Source organism: Taeniopygia guttata, chromosome 4A, assembly GCF_048771995.1.
Source record: "Taeniopygia guttata chromosome 4A, bTaeGut7.mat, whole genome shotgun sequence".
Lineage (NCBI taxonomy): Eukaryota > Metazoa > Chordata > Aves > Passeriformes > Estrildidae > Taeniopygia > Taeniopygia guttata.
Window position 1 is genome coordinate 15053892 of NC_133029.1, and position 24923 is coordinate 15078814.

The following is a 24923-nucleotide window of genomic DNA, read 5'->3' on the forward strand; positions in this document are numbered from 1 at the left end:
GCGCATCGATGGTGCCGCCGCCGCCGCCGCCGACATGTGGCGGCCGCCCCGCCGCCTCCCGCGCCCGCTCCGCCGCACCGCCGCCGGCGGGCCCGGCCGCCGCCTGCTGCTCTCCACCCCCATCTTCTACGCCAACGGGCCGCCGCACATCGGACACCTGTACTCGGCGCTGCTGGCCGACGCGCTGCTCCGCCACCGCCGCCTGCGCGCCGCCGGCCCGGCCCGGCTCTGCACGGGTCAGCGAGACCCCCGGTCCCGGCCCCCTCCCCCGGGGCTGACCCCCCCTCCCCGTGTCCCCAGGCCCCTGTGTCCCCGCGGGGCCGCGGGCTCCGGCCTCTCCCCACGGCCTCTCTCCGTTTCAGGGACCGACGAGCACGGGCTGAAGATCCAGCAGGCCGCGGCCGCGGCGGGGACCGAGCCCGCGGAGCTCTGCGAGCGCGTCTCGGGGCTCTTCCGCCAGGCCCTCACCCAGGCCGGCGTCGCCTACACCGACTTCACGCGCACCAGCGAGCCCCGGCACCGGCGAGCCGTGGGGCACTTCTGGGGTGCCCTCCGCGATGGAGGGGTGCTCTACAAGGGCTCCTACGAGGGCTGGTACTGCACGCCCGAGGAGAGCTTCCTGCCCGAGAGCCAGCTGGCCGAGGGCACGGACGCCCAGGGCCGCCCCTGCAAGGTGTCCCTGGAGACCGGCCACGAGGTAACGGGCTACGGACCTGCTGCTCTGCTCCAGCCAGATTTGGGGTGTTCAATGCTTCCCGTAGGCTTTTATTGATTTGTGTTGGCTGAGACTCACCTGTATTTCAGTGGAGTGTCAGAGAGCTGCCAGACCCCACCTGGCAGGTGCACGTTGCAGCTATGTGGAATCCAGGAAGGATTCATCCCTTTCTGAGTCCACAGGCTGTCAGCCTGGGAATGCTGTTCTGTATCTGGAGTGATGACAGAAGTTAGCTGAACAGGAGGATAAGGGTGTATTTCACTGAGGGGTTCCAACTTTCAGTCTTGTTTGTGCCTCTGGACACTTACCCATCTCTTAAATAAGTTTTGGCTGTGCCTAAAGCACTGTAACATCACCTGCCTGTGGTCAGTCAGAATGGACATGCCCAGGAGTGTGGTACCTTCCCGGGCGTCTCTCTGCCACTCTTTTCTTAGAAGGTGTGCAGTTACATGATTTAATCTAGCAACTACAGATAATCCTGCTCAGAGCTCAACACAGGTTATGCTCCTGTGCTGTTTGTATGAGGCTGGGATGTGGGAGCATTGATCCACACAGAAAGAGCTATATTGGCAAATAGTAACTCTTGAGAAAGCACCTAAGTTAACTGGGGAAAAGATAAGTTTCCAGGCAAAGTAATAATTCTTTAGACTTAAAACAGTCAGCAGACTTCGAAGTCAAGCATACCCTGAGAACAGTTCCTGGCTTTGCCTGTGTATTGAACTGTCCAAGGAAACAGGAGTGTGCATGGAGCAGAGAAGCACTTGCAGTGTGGCGAGAAGGGATGGGAGGGTGTATTTCCAACCTGAAAGAGGCAGTTGGGCAGTTTGTTCCTTGGATAATTTGTGAATGAAAAGGGGGAGTTTGCACATGGCAGACTTCTGCTGAATGAGTGGATTCTGGCATCCAGTGGAGCCTGGGGCTGAGGATGTACAGCTTGTCTTTGATGATGCTCTTCTGGTCTTCCTTGTACACTGCAAGACTGCTGACCCAGCCATGGATGCCTGAGTGCCTTACACAGCTCACTCGTACCACATCCACCCACCACGTTTTCACTGGTTTAGCTAAATGTGTCATTTAATGGATTTAACTGTGGGGGAGAAGTGCTGTCAGTGCTGTAAGCAAACAAAGTTAGTGACTTAGATGCATTAAAGCATAAACTGAGGAAAAAGAGGAGTATGGCCCCAGGACAACAAAGGGAGCCACCAGGAGTGGCAGTAGGGCAGGAATTACAGTGTCATTTTGTCTTTTCATGATTTTCCACTATTATTGAAAAACCACATTGTCAAGAAGGTGTATTTTCATCTCCCTAACTCCTTTCTGATGTCACATCAGCCAGGCAGGTGGAAAGGTGGTCCTTCCCACGGTTACCAGTGCTTTTAGAAGCAGGATGCTGAACCATCCCAGGTGCCTGAGTCCTCAGGTGTGTTCCTGGGGATCCCAAGGAGGCAGTGTCTTGGCTAAGAAGGTTGCTGCTAGTCACAGAAGGGTGCTGACAGCTTCCCATGGCATGGGAGGACACACAGACAGTGTGCAACAGCCTCCTTGCTGAGAACAGTGTGTGCAAATTGTCAGCCTGTTCTTGGGGCCATAATCCTTTCCTCTCCTGCTGTCCCAGGTGCACTGGACCAAGGAGGAGAATTACATGTTCAGGCTCTCAGCATTCCGGGATCCCTTGCAGAACTGGCTCCGGGACAACCCGCGTGCCATTTTTCCCGACCCTTTCTACCAGTGCGTGCTCCGCTGGCTGGACGAGGACTTGCCAGACTTGTCGGTGTCCCGTGAGCGAAACCGGCTGCAGTGGGGCATCCCCGTGCCCAATGACCCTACACAGACCATCTACGTCTGGGTGGATGCCCTGGTGAACTACCTGAGCGTGGTGGGGTACCCCGAGAGCCACAGCGCGTGGTGGCCGGCCGTGCACCACGTCGTGGGCAAGGACATCCTCAAGTTCCATGCGCTGTACTGGCCGGCGCTGCTGCTGGCGGCAGGGCTGGAGCCCCCTGAGCGCATCCTGGTGCACTCCCACTGGACTGTGCGGGGCCAGAAGATGTCCAAGAGCCTGGGCAACGTGGTGGACCCCAGCGTGTGCGTGGGACAGTACGGCGTGGATGGGTTCCGGTACTTCCTGCTGCGGCAGGGCGTCCCGGAGAGGGATTGTGACTACTATGATGAGAAGGTGATGAAGTTGGTGAATTCAGAGCTGGCAGATGCACTTGGGGGGTTGCTGAATCGCTCAACAGCCTCCAGCATTAACCCCAGCAACACCTACCCATGCTTCTCAGAGCCCTGTTTCCCAAAGGTCTTGGATTCCAGGGAGGCAAGGGGCACAGGCAGGGCGTGTGTTGAGGACTACAAGCTCGTGGCAGCAGTGGCCTCGCTGCCTGCGCAGGTGGACAGTTATTTCGAAGGCTTCCAGATTTACAAAGCTTTGGAATGCATTGCCCAGTGTGTGAGGCAGACCAACGGCTTCTTCCAGAGGCACAAGCCTTGGAAACTGGACCGAAGGGATGCTGCAGAGCAGCTCTGGCTGGACACCATCCTCCACGTCACGTTGGAGTGCCTGCGTGTGTACGGGACGCTCCTGCAGCCTGTGGTCCCACACACAGCAGACAAGCTGCTGTCCCGGCTGGCTGTCGGGCCAGGAGAGAGGGATCTCTCTGGGCTGACATTCCTGGCACGCTATGATGGAAAGCCATGTCCCTTTGAGGGGAGGCAGCTGGGACCTGACACTGGCATCTTGTTCCACAGGCTGGGCAAGTTGGAAACTATGAAGAAGAGAAAGCAAGAAACTCAAGTCCCTGACAAACAGCTTCTGTGAATAAAAACTTCCAGGAACTCCTGGAAAACATGTCTCTGTTTAAAATCACTTTCCTCCCATTCCTGGTGGTGGTGTGGAGTGATGGGAAGCCAGCCTGAGCAGGAAGGATGAAGCAGGCCCTGAAGAGAGATGGGCTTGGTCCTGGGCCTCCTTGTGTTGTGTTGTATTGTGTCCTTGCACAGGGAGATGGATGAACGGTCACTCTGCAATGTCCTCATCTCACTTTTGGTCCACAGGTTTTGCCCAGGTCAGAAGTAGCTGGGGGTGGTCAGAAATGGTTCTGTGGGCCCATTGGGTCTCTCAGCTTAGCTCCCTTCGTGGGCCAAAACTAGTCTGAGCCTCAGTGGGGACAATCCTGTGTGGCTGCTCTTTATTCCTAGGGGAGGATGGTCCATGGTGGGACAGTGTGTCTCATTCAGCAGTGCAGGACCTGTAGATGTGACCAGAATGGGAAAGGGGGGGATGTGTTCCATCAGATTCAGCTTTCTGTGGCTTTTCCACCTGTTGCAAGGCTTAGTGAACCCTGTTTCGTGTCCATGCTGCAGGAAGCAGATGAGCACTGACACTCTGGGGTGGTGGTGACCACTGGGGGTCAAAATCCTTCCCAGCCTCTGGCTCCTGCAGGTCCCATCAGTGCTGGCACTGGAGGAGTCATCTTCCAGAGGCCTATTTTGGGGGTCTGGGTTCTTTTGGGATCACTTGGGCTGTGTAAGCAGGAGCAATGCAGCCCTGGGTGCTCTGTCCCATGTTCCTATCGGTTCCCGTTGCCACTGTTGCTGTGCCACTGCCTGACGTCCTACTCCAGCTGACCTGAGTCCCCTCATCTCTTCCTGCCATGGCTCTCCTCTCCTCCTGCAGATTGTCACCTGCTCCCCTCACTTCTGCAATCCTTGTGTGCATCCTTCCTGCTGAAGCCCCCGTGCTCCCGTGCCGTGGGTGCTGGTGCCCCACTGCCCTGTTCCTTGGGCAGAAGGGACACGTCCCCTTCCCGGTCTCTCTGATGCTGGCACACGGGTGCTGTGGCTGCCCAGCTGGACACTGGCACCTCTTGACACTGGGGACGTGCGGGTGTCGGTGTCCCCCGGTGTCCTCCGGTGTCTGGTCCCGCCTCGCTGTGCCCCTCGGTCTGTTGCTCCCTCCCGGGAGGGGCCAGGCCCGCTGCCCGCAGCCCTGCCGGTCCCCGCCGCTCCGGGCTGAAGGTACTCTGTTGCCGGTCTGTGGCTCGGCGCAGGGCTGGGCCGGGCCCGGAGCTCTGAGCCGGGTCAGCACCGGCACCAGGGCGGGGAGCGCAGGGCGGAGCCGCGCGGTGCCGGTGCCGCTACGCGGGGCGGGGACGGGCCGCGCCGTAGCCGGTGCGTGGGGCGGTACCGTGTGGTGCCGGTCCCGCTACGTGGGGCGGTACCGTGTGGTGCCGGTCCCGCTACGTGGGACTGCACCGGTGCGGCTACGCAGGGCGGGACCGCGCGGTGCCGTAGCCGGTGTGTGGGGCGGGGCTGTGCCGGTGCCGGTGCGTGGGGTGGAGCCGTGTTGTGCCGGTGCCGGTCCGCGGGGCGGGGACGAGCCGTGCCGTAGCCGGGGTGTGGGGCGGAGACGAGCGGCGCCGGTGCCGCTACCCGGCGCTGTGCCGGTGCCGGTCGGCGGGGCGGACCCGGTGCCGTGCAGTGCCGCAGCCGGTCCGCGGGGCGACGCGCCCCTATGAGCCGGTGAGGCGGCAGCGGTGCGGGAGGGATGGCGGCGGGCGGCGGCGGCGGAGGGCGACCGCCGGGCCCCGACCCCGCGCTGGAGCCCTACGTGCAGACCCGCATCTTCAAAATCATCGTGATCGGAGACTCCAACGTGGGCAAGACGTGCCTGACCTTCCGCTTCTGCGGGGGCACCTTCCCCGGCAAGACCGAGGCCACCATCGGCGTGGACTTCCGCGAGAAGACGGTGGAGATCGAGGGGGAGCGCATCAAGGTGGGCCCCGCACCGGCTCCGGGCCGGCTGACACCGGCCCCGAGGGACCCGCCGAGCCCCCGGTGGGTCCCGCACCGTGCGCTGGCTCCCGGCGGGCCTCGCTCCGCCCTCTGTGGGTTCCACACCGGTTCCAGTGGGCCCCGCTCTGTCCCCCGTGGGCCCCGCACCGGCCCCAGCAGCGATGGCAGCCGGTCCCCATCCCTGCCTCTTGCCAAACCCCTCCTGGGGGCTTTTCCTTTCATCCTGCTCGGAGAGAGGGAACAGGGCCAGGGAAGAATTCTCATCCCTATGTTGCAGAGATGGCCCTGGACCAGTCCCTGCTGCCTTGTCACTATTTCTGGGGTTGGCTTGAGCGTGCAGAGATCAGAAGTGATGGCTCGGGGTGAGTCACTGCCACCCTTGTGGGCACAGCTGGATCCTCGCAGCATTGGGGTGGCTCCAGCTCCCAACACGGGACCAGCGGAGGGGTAGAGCTGTGGTGGGATGGGGGACAGGACTCTGTGCCACAGCCAGGGAATCTGGGGGCAGAGAGTGGTGGGCTGGCAGCAGCCACACTGGAAGGCTGAGAGGGCCAGCAGTGGTGGCAGCAGCAGTGCAGGAACCTGCTCCCAGCTGCACCTGGAGCTGCGATTGCAGCAGGATGAATTTTCTTAGGAAGACTGGTGTGACACCTGTAAAGAATAGAATGATCAGCCCAGACCTGAAGAGCTCTGGCTGGTGTGTCAGAGCAAATCTGCCACTGGTAGGAAACCACCCGGGAGCAGAGTTTGTGGGGGAGCTTGGCCTGCCCAGCTGTGGGGACCAGGCTGGTGCTGGAAGAACAAACATCGCTGCTGTACTGACAGATGGCTGATTGAAAGTTGAACTCACAATGAAACCCAACCTTGTGTTGGTGGGTGAGAGCTTTAGCTGTGCTTCTAGGTTGTCCATGAATGTTTTTCCCCCTCTCCTTTAGAGGTGCTCATTCTCCCTGCCCACCCTGGCTCTGTGCAGTCCCACAGAGCTGTGCTGGTGTGAGCTGTGGTGCAGGCTGGCATGAAGCCTGTTTGCTGCTGGAAAATGTTACCAGGTTTTCTACCTTTGGGTATTATTTGAGCTCCAGTGGGCAGGAGTGGGAGGCAGTGCAGCAAACCGGCCATTTCCTGGGATATGTATCCTAGAGAGGAGGTGAGAAGTGGGACAAGGACCCTCCTTCTCTTGCTCTGCCTGGGAGAGACTGGCTCTGAAAGGGCTGAGCAGCAGCTCTGCTCTGCCAGCGTTTTTCAGCTGGAAAGACTCCAAGGCAGGTACTGTCTCCATGGGTACAGGGCAATTTGGATTAACTTGGAAATTGCCACTTCCAGGCTACAAAACATTACCAGGAGAACCCAGACTGACCCCTGGGGCGCTCTGCTGGTTACCAGTGTTCAGCCAGACTTGGTGTCACTGGCCAGCACCGTCTAGGAGCAGATGACATCCAGCCAGTTCCCTCACTGTCTGCTCATCCAGCCTAGAGGCCTCTTTGCATCTCTGTCACCTGGGTCAGGAAGTTGTCATCGATGGTGTCCTGGAATGTTCTGGATTGCCTGTGCTCTGCTGTGCTGTTCTTCCATGAGATATTGGGGTAGCTGAAGTTCTCTGTGAGAACCAGGGGCTGCAAACACAAGGCTGCTGCTCACTGTCCGCAGAGCATCTCATCTGCTTGCTCTTCCTGGCCAGGTGGTCTATAGCCGAGACCCCCTACAATGTCATCTGTGATGTTTCGTTCTTTAATCCTCCCCCATGAGCTCTGTTGGTTCCTCACCCATCCCCACAGAGCTCCTGGCCCTCCCACTGTACTCCTACACAACGGGTGGCTCCCCCTCCTCATTTTCTCTTTTCCTCTGTGAAATAGTCAGCATTCTCATTCATGGCGTAGGATTTGGTGCGCAAATAGACATGGATCTGTTGGAATGAGTCCAGAGGAGGATGCAAAGATGCTCTGAGGGCTGCAGCTCCTCTGAAGTCAGGCTGGGAGAGCAGGGTTTATTCAGCCTGGAGAAGAGCTGAAGGGGGAGACCTTAGACACACTTCCAGTGCCTGAAAGGGCTCCAAGAGAGCCAGAGAGGGACTTGGGACAAGGAATGGAGGACAGGATAATGGCCTTAAACTGAAGGAGAGCAGGTTTAGATTGGATATTAAGAAGAAATTCTTGGCTGTGAGGATGGGGAGGTCCTGGCACAGGTTGCACAGAGGAGCTGTGGCTGCCCCTGGATCCTTGGAAGTGCCCAAGGCCAGGTTGGAGAGGGCTTGGAGCAACCTGGGACAGTGGAAGGTGTCCCTGCCCATGGCAGGGGTTAGACTGTATCATCTTTAAGTTTCTTTCCAGTCCAAACCATGCCCAGAGAGCAGGAAGCCCTCCTGCAACCCCCTCTCCATAGCCTTGCCAGGGCCAGGCTCCACACTCCTGTAGCGTCTTTTCTTGTCTGCTTCGCTTCCCAGGTGCAAGTGTGGGACACAGCTGGCCAGGAGAGGTTTCGGAAGAGCATGGTGGAGCACTACTACCGCAATGTGCATGCCGTGGTCTTCGTGTACGACGTGACCAAGATGAGCTCCTTCACCAACCTCAAGACGTGGATCGAGGAGTGCAACGGGCACGCGGTGCCCCCGCTCGTCCCCAGGGTGCTGGTGGGGAACAAGTGTGACTTGAAAGACCTGATCCAGGTGCCATCCAGCCTGGCCCTCAAGTTCGCCGACGCTCACAACATGCTTTTGTTTGAGACCTCGGCCAAGGACCCACAGGAAAGCCAGAACGTGGACGCGATTTTCATGTGCCTGGTGTGCCGGCTGAAGGCGCAGCGCTCGCTGCCCTGCCGGGACACGGAGGGCTGGCCGGCGCAGCCCCAGCCGCAGCCCCGGCGGCTGGAGGAGGCCAGCGGGAAAGGCTCCTGCCCGTGCTGAGCGGGACCCGCCCGGACCCCAATAAAGGCTCTGAGACCCCTGCGCCCCGACTCTTGCTTTGCGTTACCGCCTGCGATCGGCTCGGCTCGGCTCGGCCGCGATCGCCTCGGCTCGGCCGCGATCGGCCCGCTCGGCGAGTAGCGCTCGGTTACAATCGGCCCCGTTCGGCCGTGCTCGGGCTATCTCGGTAATTATTGCCCTGACTCGGTTACAATCGGCCCGACTCGGCCACACTCGGTTACAATCGGCCCCACTCGGCTGCTATCGGCTACGTCCGCCTCGGCTCGGGGCGGGGCGGTGCGTAGCGCAGGCGCAGTGCGCGCTGCCGCCGCCATGAAGTAGGTGTGAGGGGTGTGGGGGAAGGCTGGGCTCGGCCCTGTCCCGCCGGTGCCGGTGCTGATGGTGCCTCGCCCGCAGCCCCCTGACGAAGGTGAAGCTGATCAATGAGCTGAACGCGCGGGAGGCGGAGCTGGGCGTGCAGGAGGCGGTGTCGTGGCACGCGGAGTACAAGGACAGCGCTTGGATCTTTGTGGGTAGGGAGCGGGCCGGGGCGGGGTGGTGCCGGTGCCGGTGAGCCGTTCCTTCCCTCCCCTGTCCCCGCAGGCGGGCTGCACTACGCGCTGACGGAGGGCGATGTCATCTGCGTGTTCTCGCAGTAAGTGCCGCGGCCCCGGCCCCGCCGCTGCGGGCGCTGCCGCGGCGCTGACGGTGCGTGTGCCACAGGTACGGCGAGGTGGTCAACATCAACCTCGTGCGGGACAAGAAGACCGGGAAGTCCAAGGGCTTCTGCTTCCTGTGCTATGAGGACCAGAGAAGCACCATCCTGGCTGTGGATAATTTCAATGGGATCAAGGTGAGTGGAGCTCAGGTGCTGCCGTGGCTCCCCGAGTGTTCCCTCGGGTCGGCAGCAGGCCCTGGGAGCCGGGAGCTGGCGGTGACAGCCCGGCCCCGCAGATCAAGGGACGGACCATCCGCGTGGACCATGTGGCCAACTACCGGCCCCCCAAGGAGTCTGAGGACTGGGATGACGTGACTAGAGCCCTCGATGCCAAGGGCTGCGGGGTGAAAACACCACCTCACACCTCGTCCGACTCCCCGTCTGAGGATGAGGAGGTGCCCGTGAAAAAGCAGAAAGGTGAGGAGTGTTCCTGGCAGGTTGGATCCCAGGTGAGCGTGCCCATGGTGGGGTTTGGGGGCTGGAGTCTGCGTGGAGGGACGGTTGGAGGAACAAAAATGGGCACAAAATGAGGGTGGAAATAAGGTGTTGTGACAGAGTGCTGAGAAGATGCTCAAAAATGAGGGAGAAGAAGGAGAGCCATGAGCGAAGAGTCCTCAGGTCTGGAGAGATAATTTCCACAAAGTGGATCACAGTATTACTGAGGAAAGGGAAGTTGGAAGTTCTCAGCATTCCAGGTGGTGTGGAAATGCCCAGCTTTGCTGGGAAGAACATGATGTGTATGTTGAAGAGAGAAGTGGGGTGGCTGCAGCTGGAGGAGAAAAAGTTGTGTTTAGAAGTGGACTGGAATCTCCCTGAGGTGGAAGCAGGCTGGGAAATTGGGTGGAGGGGGAGAATTTGTAGTGGAAGAGGAGTTGGGATGGTGGCAGGGGAGCCATGGGGAGCAAGGTGCTCCTGGAGTTTTGTCCATCCTGAAATGTGAACCCTAATTCCAGAGAAGCAGCGGAGCAGAGCAGAACGGTCAAAGTCGAGCCCACAGGCTGGGAAGCGGGTGAGCACGGAGGAGCCCCATCCCAGGATCAAGATCAAGAAGGAGAAGGAGGACCCTGGGTACGAGCGCTATGCTGGCGGGAGCACCGACAGGAGCGCCGGGAGCACCGACAGGAACACTGGGAGCAGCGACAGGAGCGCCGGGAGCACCGACAGGAACACCGGGAGCACCGACAGGAGCGCCGGGAGCAGGACGCAGCGCGATGAGGAGCAGCGGCGGCACCAGCGGCACTCGGACAGCAGAGGGGACAAGAACTGCCGCGAGCAGAGGGGCCAGAGCAGCTCCTGGGAGGAGCGGGAGAGGAGGGAGGAGGCTGGCAGGAGGGGCGATGGGCACAGCAGCCGGCAAAACGGGTCCCCCAGGGGAGGCAGATCTCGGGAGCCCCATTCCAGGCACAGGGAGCGGGGCTCTGGCAGAGACTCCAGCCGCTGCTGAGCCCTTGGTGAGCGTTGGGGTGAGGGAGGCTCTGAGCCTGCCTAAACCTGCTCCAAGCTCCTGGGATGCTGCGGCTGGACCTTTCACCTGGGAGCTTCCCCTCGCCTCTTATCCCACCCTGGGCTGGGCTCTCCACGCTGCCCGTTCTGCTGGCTGGGACAGCGGTTTGTCCTATGAGCAAGGAGGGTGCCAAGCAGTGAAGGCTGGGAGCAGCAGCAGGATGCTCCCCTTCCCTAAATCCCTTAGGGCAGTGTTCCTCTCTTGCTCTGGGGGCAGAGGCTGTGCTGGGTGTCTCCTCTGGCCTCCTGGGCCAGGTTTGGGCCCAGTGCCCACCCGGCGTCACCTGGGATTCCATGATGTATCCACAGGGATACACTGCTGTGCTGGGGTGATTTATCATGGATTTGTTTAAAGGTTTCTTAATAAAAGTTCCTGTTAGGGAGAAGCTGGTCCCGGGAGCAGTGTTCCTGTCTGTGGCCAGGCAGGAGGTGTCATCTGTTTTTCTTACGTTGATTTTAGGCTTATTTGGCTGGAAAGCCGGGAGCGCTGGAGTGCGGGATTCGCAGGGCGGAGAAGGGAGGGACTTTAGCTGGATTTGGTTCCGGTAACGAGTAATCCCTGCGGTCCGGTCCGTGCCGGTTGTAGGCGCAAGGGGGGATTTCCGCCCCGGAACCCCGGGACCGCTCCCGGACGGAGCCGGGGGTGCGGCGGGGTTGGGGTGGAGCGGCCCCCGCGGCTTCCCCCGGCGCGGTGCCGGCAGGGGGCACGCGCGGCGCGGCGCGGCGGAGCCCGGTTCCGGTTCCGGTCCCGGCCCGGTGGCGGCGGCGCGCGCGGCGGTGTCCGCCCGCCATGCGATGTCCGCGCTCAACTGGAAACCCTTCGTGTATGGCGGGCTCGCCTCCATCGTGGCCGAGTTCGGTGAGGCGCAGGGGCCGGGCGGGACCGGGCCGGGCGGGACCGGGCCGTGTAGCGGCGGGCGCTGAGGCCGCTGTCCCCGCAGGCACGTTCCCCGTGGACCTCACCAAGACGCGGCTGCAGGTGCAGGGGCAGAGCACCGACGCGCGGTTCCGCGAGGTGCGGTACCGGGGCATGTTCCACGCGCTCTTCCGCATCTGCCGCGAGGAGGGCGGACGGGCCCTGTACTCGGGGTGAGCACCGGGGCCGGGCCCCTCGGGGCCCATCGGCAGCGGGCCCCGCTTCCCCCGAGGCCTCATCCATCCGTACCGGGACACCCGCCCATCTGCCACGGGTCCTCCCCCTGCCCGGCGCCTCCTTGCACCCACCGGGCCCCCCCGGTGCCTGCCCCGGATCCGGCTCCGGCGCTTCCACCGCCTGTGCTGGGCTCCCTCTTCGGCCGCAGCCTCGCCCCGTCTGCCGTGTTCGCCCCTCCATCCCGGCATCTCCCTCCGCCCGCCCCGGGACCTCTCCTGCACCCCGGGGCTCCCCCACCCACCCCGCCTTCCTTCCCTCTGCCCGCCCCGCCCTGCCTCTGTCCCGGCACCCCCTCCCCAGCCCGGGTCCTCTCTTCCACCTTCTGTCACGGCATCCCTCCGCTCCCCTGCTCCCTGCCGGTCCTGGGCCCCCAGTTCCTGTACGCTCCTGTGACCCCCTGGATCCCTCCCTGCCTTGTCCCCCTGAGCGGAGTCTCCCGGTGTTCCCGAGGCGGGGAGCAAGGCCAGGGCTGCGTGGGTGCCATCCCCTGGCACTGGGGTGCGTGGGGCAATCCTGGATAACCTGGGCAGAGCTGCGTTTTTTGGAGCCCTAGCGGGGTTGTGCCTGGCCCTGGCAGTTAAAGGGTGGGTGGGGAGTGGTCCGGGCTGGCCCGCAGGGATGCTCAGGGTCCATTCCCCCTCAGGATCGCCCCGGCACTGCTGAGGCAGGCATCCTACGGCACCATCAAGATCGGGATCTACCAGAGCCTGAAGCGGCTCTTCGTCGATCGCATGGAAGGTCGGTGCTGGGGATGGGCAGCACGGGCACCTCCCAGCTCCCCTGCCTCACACTCTGGGCTGTGTGTTCTGCTCATTCCTTGCTCTGTCCTTCCCACCCCAAGATTCCCACAGGAATGGAGCTCCATTACTGGGTGCTGCGGTTTTGTTTGCCAGTGAGAACAAGGATTGGATTCAATCCCGATGGGAACCTCGCTGTGCTCTGCACTGCCTGTGGTCCCTACCCAAACACCTCCTTCCAGCCAGGTTCCTTCCTTTCATGGAATCATAGGAGAATCACAGAATCCTTTAGGCTGGAAAAGATCTCCAAGATTACCAAGTCCAACCTGTGTCCTCCCCACCTTGTCCCCAGCCCAGAGCACTGAGTGCCACATCCAGGTATTCCTTGGACACCTCCAGGGATGGGGACTCCAGACCTCCCTGGGCAGGCCCTTCCAATGACCATCCTTCCCATGAAGAAATTCCTCCTCATGTCCAACCTGAGCCTCCCCTGGCACAGCCAGGCATGTTCTGGATAGGAATTTTGCTGTCCAGCTCTGTGCCTTTGGCCGTGACTGTAAAGGTGAGGTTCCACCAGTGCCCTTGACCTGTGCCCTCTGCAGCTCCTGCCTGGGGAGTGGAGCAGCAAGAGTCTGGTGGATGTTCCCTCAGGGAGCACCAAGATCTGCAGGTGAGATTTCCATCCCTGCTGTGATATGAGGGAATATTGTAATGCTGTTCCAGCCTGGGAAAGCGGGATGGGCGAGTGAAATGCAGCACACTAATGATAGGAAGCTGTCTCAGGGGAGGTTTAGGTTGGTATCAGGAGGAGTTTTTTTCACCCCAAGAGGGTGCTGGGCACTGCCCAGGCTCCCCAGGGAATGATCCCAGCCCTAAGGCTGCCAGAGCTCCAGGAGTGTTTGGACAGCACTTCCAGGCACAGGGTGGGATTGTTGAGGGGTCTGTGCAGGGCCAGGACTGGGTAATCCCTGTGGAACCCTTCCATCTCAGGAGGTTCTGTGACTCTAGAGGTCCTTTCAGGGCTGCTGTCCTGTTCAGTAAGGCCTCTCCCTGCCTGGTTCTGTGTCCCCACACCCCCTCACTGTTCCAGCCTTTTCAGCTGTGAGCTCCATGCCTGAATGTTTGTCTCCCTACAGGCCTGGGGCAGCCAGTGGCCTGGTGTCCTCTGGGAAGTGTCGTGGTCAGTACCAGCAAAGGCCTGTGTGTTTTCCCAATGTAACCATCACCCTAACACCGGGCCTGGAATCTGGGGTTATTCCCTGGCACTAATCACATCTAACTCCCTGCCTGTTCTTGATCCTCAGCTGGCTCCAACTGGCTGTGTGTAGGCAAATCCAGGGGTCTGGGGAAATGCTGGGTTGTCCCTCTCTCTCTGCCTCTGTCCTGGCTCATCCCTGCAATGAGAAATCTCAGATAATTGTTCACAATTTTTATCTGTCCCAGGATTTTCCTTCTCATCAGTCAGACCCTCTGAGAGTGCATTGCTGATGTTTCAGCTGCCACCTCTGTCTCTGACAGGTGTGGGGACAGACCTGTCACAGGCTGTGGCACCTGCCCAGGCCCTGCTCCTGCAGCTTCACCGTGTGATTTGAGAACTGAGCTGTTCTACCCAGCCCTGGTTCCCTCCTACTGTGCCCCTGCCTGTGAGGGTCTGACCTTCTTTCCTTGCTTGCAGATGAAACGTTGCTCATCAATGTGATCTGTGGGGTGGTCTCCGGGGTCATCTCCTCTGCGCTGGCCAATCCCACAGATGTGCTGAAGGTAAGGGCTGCTCCTGCCTGGCTGTGGGACCTGTGGGAGGAGCAGCTCAGTGCTCCCTGAGCCACCAGTTCCGCTTGTTTGGGCTTTTTTAATGAATGGAGTCCAAAGCCCATGGTCATTAATAGATGTTTAAAAATACAGCTCTTAAAGATCACAGAATCTTGGAACGGTTTGGGTTGGGATGGACATGAAAAACCATCTCCTTCCACCTTCTGCCATGAGCAAGGACACCTCCCACTAGACCAGGTTGCTCCAAACCCTGTCCAACTTGGCCTGGAACATTTCCAGAGATGGAGCAGCCAGAGCTTCTCTGGGCAACAAGGATCATGACATTTGTCCTGGTGAGGGATGGGAGCTGTGTTACCAACCTGGGCCAGGTGAGCAGGTGGCAGCCAGCTGCTCCTGCTCCCTTGGTCATGGTGCTGGCACTGCCCCAAGGGCCTGCCTGTTATATGGAGTGAGCAGAGCCCAGTGGGGACTGCCTGGTGCCCGGGGCTCAGGGTAGCCCTGCTCTGGGCAGAGAGAGCCTGGAGAACTTCCCTCTCTTCTCCCTGCCTAGATTCCCCTTCTGGAACTGCTTTCAGGGGGAAGGCCTTGTTCCTCATGTTCCTGTGCCCCCACCCTGCTGCTGCCCCTGCGTGCTGCCATCCTTGTCCATGTGGTTTGCAGGGAGAGGGACGTGGAGAACAGTGTGTGCTCTGAGCTGCTCTGTTCCTTCTCCCAGGACTTCCATGGAGCTGCTGTCCCTGTGGGCAAGTGCTGGTGTTGATGTCCACCTGCTGACTCTTCCTTTTCTTTCAGATCCGAATGCAGGCTCAGGGCAGCTTGTTCCAGGGTGGGATGATTGGCAGCTTCATTGACATCTACCAGCAGGAAGGTACCCGAGGCCTCTGGAGGGTGAGCACCAGCTCCTAGAATCCCCCACCAGCAGCAGCAGAACTAAGAAAAATCTTAGGGAAGCAGGTGCTGTCCTGTTGTTCTGTAGCAAGAGCCCCTGGGGCCCCTCCTGGCTCCTTAAACTGCTGTTCTCGTGGGGCAGAATCTTTTCTGGTGTTGAAATTGGTGCAGAAAGTGAGGGGGTGACAGCCTGGTTCTTGTGTGCTGGTGCTGGGAGCAGGGAAGCTGTGTGGAGTTAATCCAGCTGGAATAAAGCTGCCAGGGTTGGAGACATCCTCCTTGGCTTTGAAGCAAAGCTGGGAAGCAGTTGATGTGCTTGCAGGGAGGGTCCAGGGAAGGTTGTCAGGAGATGGCCCTGCAGGGGATGTGGCTGCGGTTGGTGACAGTGTCCGTGCTGCACAGGGTGTTGTCCCCACGGCCCAGCGAGCGGCCATCGTGGTGGGGGTGGAGCTGCCGGTCTACGACATCACCAAGAAGCATCTGATCCTGTCAGGCCTCATGGGGGACACCATCTTTGCCCACTTCGTGTGAGTACCTGCTGCAGGCCTGGGGGTGTGGGGCACAGGAGCCAGGTGGGAGAGACCAAAACCATTCATGGAGCGAGTGCTCTGGAGCTGCAGGGAGCAGGGTTAGTGCTTCCAGAGGATCTGGAGCAGGGTTAGTGCTTCCAGAGGATCTGGAGCAGGGTTAGTGCTTCCAGAGGGTCTGGAGCAGGGTTAGTGCTTCCAGAGGGTCTGCTCTGTCAGCTGGAACAGCTCAGAGTTAGCAGCAGGTATGGAATCATTAAGGTTGGATAAAACCTCCAAGACCATTGAGTCCAGCCGTTCCCCCTGCACTGCCAAGGCCACCACTAATCCATCCCCACACCCCAGAGACCTCCTTGGGGAAGGACCTGGCAGAAATCCTGTGGTGACATGAAATTCCAGCTTGGTTTCAGCTGGCTGATGACAGAAATGCTGTTGCCCCACATCTGTGCCCTGGTATGACCCAGGCTCATACCACGTGCATGGCTACGTGTAACAACCCCTCAAAAGCTGCTCCAGTCCCTAGTCCTCACTTGTCCAGGCCCTGTAATCTTGCAGCCCCTGCTGGAAGAGCCTTGAGAGAGGAGCAGGCACACAGCTGGCAGAACCCAGAGCAGTCAGTCAGTGTTGCAGGCAGCCTGCTCTGGGCAGGGCTGGCAGAGAACACCAGAGTCCTTTTCCACCTCCATTCCTCAGCTGCAGGTGCTGCAGTGCTTCCATTGACTGTGCCAGCTGGGGTGAGGGTGAGGAGCTCTGGACCCTCCGTGGAGGGAGACTCTGGCAGCTCTGTGGTCCTTTCTGGTGTCTTTGCTCTTCCTCCCTCCTTCCCAAAGAAACGCTTGCTCTGGTGGGAAGGATGTGCTCTCCCAGGGGGTGCCTTCAGGTCTGTGTCACTCGGGCAGCACCTGGGACCCTTGCAGGGCTGCCAGTGCCCTGTGGAACCAGCTGTGGGCTCAGGTGAGGTCTGGGTTAGCTGAGCTGAGCATTTCCCTCCCCTGAGCTCCACAGGGTGCTGTGGCAGCCCTGCTGCTGCCCCTTTCCCAGGTAGGAGCAGGTCGTGCAGCTCACATTCATTGCTAAATGCTTTGCTAAAGTCCAGTGGAAGGTATTTTATGCCTGTCTGGGACTGTCTCTGCCTGATTTGGTGTGTGCAGTTCCAGCTTCACGTGCGGGCTGGCGGGGGCCATCGCCTCCAACCCCGTGGACGTGGTGCGGACGCGGATGATGAACCAGCGCGCCATCGTGGGCAGCACCGAGCTCTACAAGGGCACTCTGGATGGCCTCGTCAAGGTGAGGGGACAGGTGGGCACATCCCTGTGCTGGGAGGCTGGCCAGGTCTCAGCACCACGCTGATGGGAGCAGTGAGATCCTGCGGTGACACGTGTCATCAGCGAGGTGGGAGAGGGCCCGGAGTCACTTCCCTGAGGCCACTGTCAGCCTGAGCATCCTCCCAGCCTCCTGGGACAAAATTCAGGCCATGACACAGTTAGCTGGGTTCAGAGGCTGTCAGTGATGCCTCACACACTTGCATGGGCATGTCTGCTCCCTGCAGCAGCTGGGCAGGGCCAGCAGGGCACCCTGGCACTGGGGAGGGAGGTGGGCAGGGCATGGGTGTCTCCTCATCCATTTGTCTCTCCTCCCAGACATGGAAGAGTGAGGGCTTCTTTGCACTCTACAAAGGCTTCTGGCCCAACTGGCTTCGTCTGGGTCCCTGGAACATCATCGTATCCTCCCCGTGCTGCTGGGCGGTGGTGGAGCGGGACAAGGGGAGAACCCTGCTGGGAAGGGCAGGGCAGGGCTGACACCCCCATGGGCTGCACTGGAGACCCTAATGGACACTGCTGATGGTTCCTGTAGAGCTTCTGAGGGCTTGGCTGAGACCTTGCGTGGCCTGGGCTGCAGGAGATGGCTGGATGAGCTCCTCTTTGGGAGGGAATCGTGGGGAACATTCTGCTGCTGAGGCAGGTGCTGACTGTGCAGGACCAATGCTGCTGTGTGCTGAGCCAGACCATTCTGCCTGCTGAAACTGGGTGGGGAGTTCACTGTAAAGAGCTCCCAGTCTGGGCTTGGAGCCACTTTCCTCTCCCAGGGGTCTGGGCAAGCTGGGTTTGCTCTGGGTCCATCTCCTTGCTCTTGGCAGCATCTGTGCCCCAGCTCTGTTCTACCTGGGCAGGTCAGGTTGTGCTGCCTGGACAGGGACAGCATGGGTGGGTTTAGGGAGCTCCCTGGATGGGTGTCCAGCCCAGCTGAATGCTCTGCCCACCCTACCAGGCAGCTGCCTCTCATCTGTCTCAATTCCTTGACACTCCCTTCAGTTTTTTATCACATACGAGCAGTTGAAGCGCCTCCCCTTCTGAGAGCAGCATTCATCTCCCCAGAATCATCCTCGGGGCTGGCAACAGAGCTGTGCTGCCACCTCCCTCTTCATCCCACTGTCCCCATGTCGTGGTGTTTGATCTCTGTGGGCTGGGCTCTCCCCACATGCATGGTCCCTGGAGCAGGAGCTGCCTGGCACAGGCAGGAGCCACATGTTTCCCACCCGGAGGTGTCTGCGTGCCTGGGCCTGCAGGAATATCTTCTGTGAAGATCTGTGCGTGCCAGTGGCCTTTGGGGCACTGTGGCTCGTGGCTGGCAGGTGTGGGTCTCCTCCCGTGCCCGTGGGGCGAGGCTGGGGCCTGTGAAGGTGCCATTGTCATCATGTTTCTTGCAGAACTTGTAACTTCATTAAATTATTTATTGACTGGATTGCTTGAGTTTGGGTCTGTGCTCATTCACTGCAGCGGTGTCTGCCCTTGGAGAGCACAGAAGCTGGTTTTCACCATGACCCCTTTTTTCTCCATATATTTATATAAAAACAATCTGTAGGATTCATTTCAGTAGGGATGTTTGTAAACTCAAGTTTGTTAGTGTCAGAACCCTGACACAGAACCCTGTTGCCCTCTCGGCTCAATTTTGCCTCAATCTCTTAAATTCCTGCTTATTATTACACTATTTTTGCTTGAATAATTTGTGAAGCCAGGTACTGTGCTTTAAAGGTGGGCTCAGCACTTGAAAATGGTGGTTCTGGTGCTTAGCAGGATATTTTGGTCACCCTCTTCTGATTTTTGGTTATTTTTTTATGTTTATGGCTATGGAAGCAAATGGCTTTATGTACTGGCTCCCTTTCCTAACTCCGTGGGGTGACATTGGTTTGGATGAGGGTCCCTGGTGACACAGCAGCATGTCCTGGCTGAGCCTGCTGTGAGCTGAGTTTGTGTGGAAGGAACACAAGGAATGTTCAGCCAAATCCCACTGGGAAAGATGGGAGGGAATTGGTGTTACAAAGTCAGAGCTGCAGGGGAAGAGAAGGTGACCCCCCTGTGCTTGGGCTGAAATCCTGCCCTGAGCAGGGCTCTCCGTGGCAGGCAGTGTGTGAGAACCTGCTCCTGCACACACAGGAAGGTCTGGGGGGTGGAACTCCAGCGTGGAATCAGTCAGCCCTCCCCAGGTGTTTAAGGCAGAAATACATGAAAGCTAAAACTGGCAGTCAGGCAGGAGGGGGAGGCACTGGCTCCAGCCTGTACTTGCTCCTCACTGCCCTGCCGCTTCTCCCTCATCCTTGATCTCATTCCGAGGGTTTGGACTCTCTCCAGCATGAGGGCAAAGGCTCCCCAAATGTTTCCTTGGGCAAATGGAAGTAGGGGAAAAGCCACCAGAACCCCTCCTGTGGCCACCCGCAGTGCAGAGCCCGGGTGTTCTGGAGGGTCCCCCCAGCTCTGCAGCTGCAGCCAGTGCCCCCATTCCGAGCTCTGCCCTCCGGCAGTGCCCTTCCAGCCCCACCCCAGCTCGGCCTCTCCCCAGTTACTGTTTTACAGACAGATGCTCAGTCCTGCCCCTTTCCTGGCAGCTTGGATTTTTCCAGCTCATGAGGCAGAAGAGGCTTGTGACACTGTGTAGGGGCTGGAGCTGTCACTATCTGTCCCTGTGAAGGTCAGTCCTCCCCGGGAAGTGTAAGGGGTTTTGTGGGAATCTGTAGCGTAAGGATGCAGCAACTTTGCTTTCATGAATTTCTTAGTTACAAGTTACTATTAGGTAAATAACAATCATGACTAGCAAAGTGAGTGTAGAGTATACGTAGAAACATTATTTTTTACTGTTAGTAGCACTTAGATTTCACTGGAAGTATCACAGCAAAGTTCATCAAACTCCTGCAGGAGTGAGGTCAGTCAATGATGGACAAAGTCTCATTTGGATGTGACCCATGTCATGGAGCCTGGAGCCAGCCTGGGGATCTGAAGGGCTGTGCAGGGGGAGCTCCAGGACAGAGAGAGGCTCTCTGGGGCAGCAGCCAGTTAGCTCTGCATGGATCCATGAGTGGGCAGAGGACACCAGCTCTTGGAGGGCCACATCTGCCTTCTGGCTGGATCCAAGGCCCCTCTGCAGGTTCCAGCAATTCTCTGGTTTCAGCCTCTCCAAGGATACCCTGGGCTCCCTGTTGTGCTTGTGAGGGCACTGCAGGTTCCTAGCTGTGAATGCTGCTGTCCCAGGCTGGCAGATGTTTCTCCATCTGTCTGAGCACACATCCCTCAACAGTGCTCTTCCCCATTGTAACCAGGTCACCTTCAGGGCTGCTGTTCCAGCAGGGTGTCAGTGCTGTTCCCTTGGTCCCAGCAGCAAGAAACTGTCCTGGATCTGGCAGTGACCCCCAGGAGCCCCACGAGCTGTGCTGGACATTGGGAACTCTCTGTGCTTGTCCCCATTCCCAGCCTCTGTGTCTCAGCAGGCGCAGCTTTGCTCCAGCCCCTGGTGCCTGGGAGGGACACCACCCCCCCATGTGCCACCGTGGCAGCTTCCTGCCCAGGTGCTCCCTGCTCACCCCCTGCTCCAGGGTTGTCTGGAAACGTGGCTGGAGGGGAGGGACCTCCGCAGGCACAGCAGCGAGTCCAGCAGTCCCTTCTGCAGCTGCAGAGCTCTGCTCCCCGCTGAGACACCCCTGCTCCCCAAGCTCCTGCTTCCCCCTGAGACACCCCTGCTCCCCAAGCTCCTGCTCCCCCTGGGACACCCCTGCTCCCCAAGCTCCTGCTCCCCCCAGGACACCCCTGCTCCTCAAGCTCCTGCTGCTCCCCAAGCTCCTGCTGCTCCCCAAGCTCCTGCTTCCCCCTGGGACACCCCTGCTCCCCAACCTCCTGCTGCTCCCCAACCTCCTGCTGCTCCCCAAGCTCCTGCTTCCCCCTGGGACACCCCTGCTCCCCAAGCTCCTGCTCCCCCCAGGACACCCCTGCTCCCCAAGCTCCTGCTTCCCCCTGAGACACCCCTGCTCCCCAAGCTCCTCCTGCTCCCCAAGCTCCTGCTCCCCCCGAGACACCCCTGCTCCCCAAGCTCCTCCTGCTCCCCAAGCTCCTGCTCCCCGCTGAGACACCCCTGTTCCCCAAGCTCCTGCTTCCCCCTGGGACACCCCTGCTCCCCAAGCTCCTGCTCCCCAAGCTCCTGCTCTCCCTGGGACACCCCTGCTCCCCAAGCTCCTGCTGCTCCCCAAGCTCTGCTTCCCCCTGGGACACTCCTGCTCCCCCCTGAGACACCCCTGCTCCCCAAGCTCCTGCTCCCCCCTGGGACACCCCTGCTCCCCAAACTCCTGTTTCCCCCTGAGACACCCCTGCTCCCCAGCTCCTGCTGCTCCCTGCAGAGTGAGGGGCTGTGCCTGCTGCCGGGTTGCTCCTGCTGCGAGGCCCCAGGTGAGTGATGGCTGAGAATGGAGCTGGAGGTGCACCACCGCCGTGGTGGGTCTCACGTGAGGCAGCCGCAGCCAGCTGGGCCCTGGGAGCCATCTTCGCCGTGCTGGCCTCGCTCATCATCGCTGCCAACGTGCCGGTGGCCATTGTCCTGCTCTGCCACATCTGGAGGAGCGGCTCCAAGGGGCTCTGTTTTGTCCTCAATCTTGCCTTGGCGGATGCCATGGTTGGCTTCACAGTCATGGGCCTGGCCATGGATGAGCTTTCCCAGCCCTTTCATCCTTCCCAGAACTTCTGCGTCCTGAGAATGGCTTTTGTGATCTCTTCCTGCGCTGCCTCCATCCTGTCCCTGACCCTGGTTGCATGTGACAGGCACCTGGCAATCCGGAAGCCTTTCCACTATTTCCAGCTGGTGACAGGCCCGCGGGTCGGGGTGTGCTTGGTGGGGCTCTGGCTGTTCGCTGCCACCGTCGGCTTCCTCCCGGTCTTCATCCCGCGCTTCCAGAGGCTCTCCAACCATTGGAAATGCTCCTTCTTCAACATCTTCCAGCCTTCCTACATGCTCACCATGTTCTGCCTCGGCTTCTTCCCCGCACTTCTCCTCTTCCTCTACCTCTACTGTGACATGCTGAAGATCGCCTCGGTGCACGTGCAGCACATCCAGGAGGTGGAGCAGGCGGGGCTGGGGGGGGGCTGTCCCCCACCCCGTGTCACCAGTGACATGAAGGCCATGCGCACGGTGGCCATGCTCATCGGGTGCTTCACCCTCTCCTGGCTGCCCTTCTTCATCGCCAGCATCGTGCAGATGGCCTGCCCTACGTGTGTCCCCTACAAAGTCATTGAGAGCTTCCTCTGGCTGCTGGGGATGGGCAACTCCCTCCTGAACCCCCTGCTCTACTCCTACTGGCAGAGGGACGTGCAGCTCCAGCTCTCCCAGCTGGCTGCAGGTGTGAAGAGGAGGGTCCTGCTCCACCTGGGCAACAGCCGCTGTTTCCCTGGCAGGGACACCAAGGCTCCTCCTGCTGTGTCCTGCCTGGAGCTCCAGGACTGACTTGGTAAGGGGTGGCTGTCTCTGGCTTGCCAGCTCCCCTCCTGCATTGTGACCATGGACTCGGGGCCTGCCAGCTGTGAAGGAGATCACAGATGGGTGGGACCAGTCTGGATGTTAATTCACAGACAGCATCACGGCCGGATTCCAGCCTGCCCACGGCCCCCAGCACAGCCAGCTTCACCAGGTGTTCTCTGGAGAGCCTCTGCTGGAGCAGCCCCGTGTCTCCTGGACCAAGCTGTCCCACTCACTCTGCAGGCAAAGACCCTTCTCCCATCGCTTCCCCTGCCAGGTGTGCACCCGCTGCCCTCTCCTCTGTCTGCAGCACTCACTCCATGGGCAACAACCCCCTGTTCCTGGGGCAGGAGTGGGCACAGGGAGGGCTCTATCCCCCTGGCCCCGGCAGCAGAGGCTGGGCAGGCTGTGAACATCCCTGAGCTCTGCTGGACCACTGCTGCTCCCCCTCCCTTCCCAAACTCACCTCTCAATTCTACACAGGGCCACCCCTGCTTTGGGCTGTGAGGTGAGGGGGGTGGGTTTGGGCATGGGGGACAGAGAGGGCTCGGCAGTGGCCATGCCTGTGTGGGGGGTGGTGTAACCCTGGGCAGGGGGGCACTGCTGTCACTGTTTACCCAGGCTGTAAAGTGAGTAAATGAGTAACTGGCTGAACAAGGAGAGGGAGGATTGGCTGCCTCAGAGATCCCCACAAAGGAGAGCTGCTGTATCCCACGCAGGATTTGGGACTGGAAGGGTCCCTGCACACCCACTCTGCCCATAGGAGCCCCCCTTCTGCCCTAGTGGCCAGATGGCTGCTCCTGCCAGAGGTTATAGCGATACTTGCTTCTCATAAAATCATTTTGTTTCATCCACACGGCAAGAAAACTTCCCTTAGAAGAGGTTTGTTTGCTAAAAAAGTACACTTCTCTGAAAATGAGGATGCTCTGCATGAAACAGCAGCTGTTCCCACCTCTGTCCTTGCCCCACTAGCAGACACAAAGGCTCAGGACTGTATCCACTTGCCTCCAGAACTTGCCCTGAAGCTAAGGTCTTCCCCATCCTAGAGAGAGAGGCAAAAATGAAAATGTGTTTAAAAGACCCTAAACCAGAGGACCTCTGTGGCATCCCCCTTGGCCAGGGAAAAGCCTGGACCAGGTCCCGTGTGGCAGACACTGTTCCTGCTGTGCTGGATGGACTGGACCTGGGGGAAGGCTGCCCAGAGCAGGCTGGCTCTGGGGGCTGCTGTAGGGGGATCTGGGGGGGGGATGCAGCCCGACTCAGCTCTGGGCTCAGCCCATCATCTCCCTGCACCGGGGATTTGCTGCCTGTTCCTGGCGATGCCTGAGCTCTGCCAGCTGTGGCTTTGATCCTCCTCATCCTCGCTGAGCCTCTGCCTCCCTCCAACGCCTTCCTGCAGCAGGGCCCAGCAGGAACAGGGACACTTTGGACATGGGCCTTGTGCTGCTTCCTGAGCTTTCTGACTGCTGGCTCTGCTGTGTGCGTCCATCACTGAACTGGCCAGGCTGCAGGTCTGAATCAGAGTGAGGGGCAGGAGCCCTGGCTGGGCAGGAGCCCTGTCCGAGTGGGATCAGGGCTGGGCAGGAGCCCTGGCTGGGCAGGAGCCATGTCTGAGTGGGATCAGGGCTCAGGCAGCCTCCTCAGTGCCATGAACATGCTGCAGTGGCTTTACACCTCCAGCACTAGAAGGGAGCCTACAAGAGAGATGGAGAATGTGGACTTTGAATAAGAGTCTGAAGTGATGGGACAAGGGGGAATGGCTTCCTGCTGCCAGAGGGCAGGGTTGGATGGGGTATTGGGAAGGAATTGTTCCCTGGGAGGGTGGGCAGGCCCTGGCACAGGGTGCCCAGAGAAGCTGTGGTTGCCCCTGGATCCCTGGAAGTGTCGAAGGCCAGGTTGGGGTTTGGAGCAGCCTGGGACAGTGGAAGATGCCAATAACAGAGGGTCAGAATGGGATGGGCTTTAAGTTCTAATTCAAACCAAATTCTGAGACTCTGTGACACTGTGCAGGTGGGGGACAGGGTGCAGCTGGAGGCAGAACTCCTCCTGCAGAGGAGCGTCCCTTTCTGGGCATCTCACTGAGGCACTGTCCCCTCTCCTCTGTCTGCGAGCCATGGGCTGGCACAGCTGGGGCTCCATCCCGGGACACGCTCCAGATCCTGCTGGGGTCACCCGGAGTGGCAGCCGTTCCCATCCCTCATCCCGGTGAGCCCCTGCCGCTGTCCCGCTCCAGCCTGCGGTGACCGCGGCACCGAGCACGGCGGGAGCGGCTGGACGGGAGCGCGCAGGGCGGCCATGGAGGGAGGGGATGGAGCCGTCCTGCTCCACACCGAGACCGGCAAGGATGGAGGGCGCTGCCCCACTGCTGCCCTGCGCTGAATAAACGCCCTTGTGCCCGGCTGGTCTCTGCTCCGCTACCGGGGGCTCGGGGCGGCACCGGGGGCAGCCGGG

At 60.0% G+C, this 24923-nt stretch overlaps 5 protein-coding genes across 9 annotated transcripts; all 5 read left to right on the forward strand.

Moving 5' to 3' along the window:
* Nucleotides 1-34: 34 nt before the first annotated feature.
* On the forward strand, nucleotides 35-3561 carry MARS2 (methionyl-tRNA synthetase 2, mitochondrial). 2 transcript variants are annotated; one of them, XM_072929215.1, is made up of 3 exons: nucleotides 35-236; nucleotides 363-757; nucleotides 2331-3561. In XM_072929215.1, exons 1-3 carry the CDS (start codon nucleotides 35-37, stop codon nucleotides 3531-3533), a joined length of 1800 nt encoding a protein of 599 aa, XP_072785316.1. In that variant the 3' UTR covers nucleotides 3534-3561. The 2 variants fall into 2 exon arrangements, with proteins under 2 accessions (XP_072785316.1, XP_030128633.2); XM_030272773.4 differs by having other exon boundaries at nucleotides 363-697.
* Nucleotides 3562-4916: 1355 nt separating this feature from the next.
* On the forward strand, nucleotides 4917-8450 carry RAB33A (RAB33A, member RAS oncogene family). Its single transcript, XM_002194907.7, has 2 exons — nucleotides 4917-5489; nucleotides 7950-8450. Exons 1-2 carry the CDS (start codon nucleotides 5262-5264, stop codon nucleotides 8406-8408), a joined length of 687 nt encoding a protein of 228 aa, XP_002194943.4. The 5' UTR covers nucleotides 4917-5261; the 3' UTR covers nucleotides 8409-8450.
* Nucleotides 8451-8612: 162 nt separating this feature from the next.
* Nucleotides 8613-11015, forward strand: RBMX2 (RNA binding motif protein X-linked 2). Its single transcript, XM_030273050.4, has 6 exons — nucleotides 8613-8746; nucleotides 8826-8941; nucleotides 9012-9063; nucleotides 9132-9261; nucleotides 9363-9543; nucleotides 10080-11015. Exons 1-6 carry the CDS (start codon nucleotides 8742-8744, stop codon nucleotides 10568-10570), a joined length of 975 nt encoding a protein of 324 aa, XP_030128910.4. The 5' UTR covers nucleotides 8613-8741; the 3' UTR covers nucleotides 10571-11015.
* A 296-nt stretch (nucleotides 11016-11311) lies between these two features.
* On the forward strand, nucleotides 11312-18446 carry SLC25A14 (solute carrier family 25 member 14). 4 transcript variants are annotated; one of them, XM_030272778.4, is made up of 10 exons: nucleotides 11312-11488; nucleotides 11571-11644; nucleotides 12426-12520; nucleotides 13656-13699; nucleotides 14195-14280; nucleotides 15082-15177; nucleotides 15580-15704; nucleotides 16856-16991; nucleotides 17345-17425; nucleotides 18017-18446. In XM_030272778.4, the coding sequence occupies exons 1-10, from the start codon at nucleotides 11425-11427 to the stop codon at nucleotides 18056-18058; spliced, it is 843 nt and encodes a 280-aa protein (XP_030128638.1). In that variant the 5' UTR covers nucleotides 11312-11424; the 3' UTR covers nucleotides 18059-18446. The 4 variants fall into 4 exon arrangements, 3 of the variants coding, with proteins under 3 accessions (XP_030128638.1, XP_030128637.1, XP_030128639.1); XR_012056034.1 differs by lacking the exon at nucleotides 13656-13699 and having other exon boundaries at nucleotides 11315-11488; nucleotides 11571-11718; nucleotides 15082-15157; XM_030272777.3 differs by lacking the exon at nucleotides 13656-13699 and having other exon boundaries at nucleotides 11320-11488; nucleotides 11571-11718.
* Nucleotides 18447-21349: 2903 nt separating this feature from the next.
* GPR119 (G protein-coupled receptor 119) lies at nucleotides 21350-22555 on the forward strand. The gene has a single exon (XM_002194967.4). It carries the CDS (start codon nucleotides 21420-21422, stop codon nucleotides 22458-22460), a length of 1041 nt encoding a protein of 346 aa, XP_002195003.3. The 5' UTR covers nucleotides 21350-21419; the 3' UTR covers nucleotides 22461-22555.
* The last annotated feature ends 2368 nt before the right edge of the window (nucleotides 22556-24923 follow it).

Coding starts and splice junctions, on each gene's coding strand:
- RBMX2 (XM_030273050.4), top strand. Junction 9,064..9,131: donor GTCATCTGCGTGTTCTCGCA/GTAAGTGCCGCG, acceptor CGTGTGCCACAG/GTACGGCGAGGTGGTCAACA. Junction 9,544..10,079: donor GCCCGTGAAAAAGCAGAAAG/GTGAGGAGTGTT, acceptor CCCTAATTCCAG/AGAAGCAGCGGAGCAGAGCA.
- RAB33A (XM_002194907.7), top strand. CDS start 5,262: ATGGCGGCGGGCGGCGGCGGCGGAGGGCGACCGCCGGGCCCCGACCCC. Junction 5,490..7,949: donor TCGAGGGGGAGCGCATCAAG/GTGGGCCCCGCA, acceptor TTCGCTTCCCAG/GTGCAAGTGTGGGACACAGC.
- GPR119 (XM_002194967.4), top strand. CDS start 21,420: ATGGCTGAGAATGGAGCTGGAGGTGCACCACCGCCGTGGTGGGTCTCA.
- SLC25A14 (XM_030272777.3), top strand. CDS start 11,425: ATGTCCGCGCTCAACTGGAAACCCTTCGTGTATGGCGGGCTCGCCTCC. Junction 11,719..12,425: donor GGACGGGCCCTGTACTCGGG/GTGAGCACCGGG, acceptor ATTCCCCCTCAG/GATCGCCCCGGCACTGCTGA. Junction 16,992..17,344: donor CTCTGGATGGCCTCGTCAAG/GTGAGGGGACAG, acceptor CTCTCCTCCCAG/ACATGGAAGAGTGAGGGCTT.
- MARS2 (XM_072929215.1), top strand. CDS start 35: ATGTGGCGGCCGCCCCGCCGCCTCCCGCGCCCGCTCCGCCGCACCGCC. Junction 237..362: donor CCCGGCCCGGCTCTGCACGG/GTCAGCGAGACC, acceptor TCTCCGTTTCAG/GGACCGACGAGCACGGGCTG. Junction 758..2,330: donor TGGGGTGTTCAATGCTTCCC/GTAGGCTTTTAT, acceptor CTGCTGTCCCAG/GTGCACTGGACCAAGGAGGA.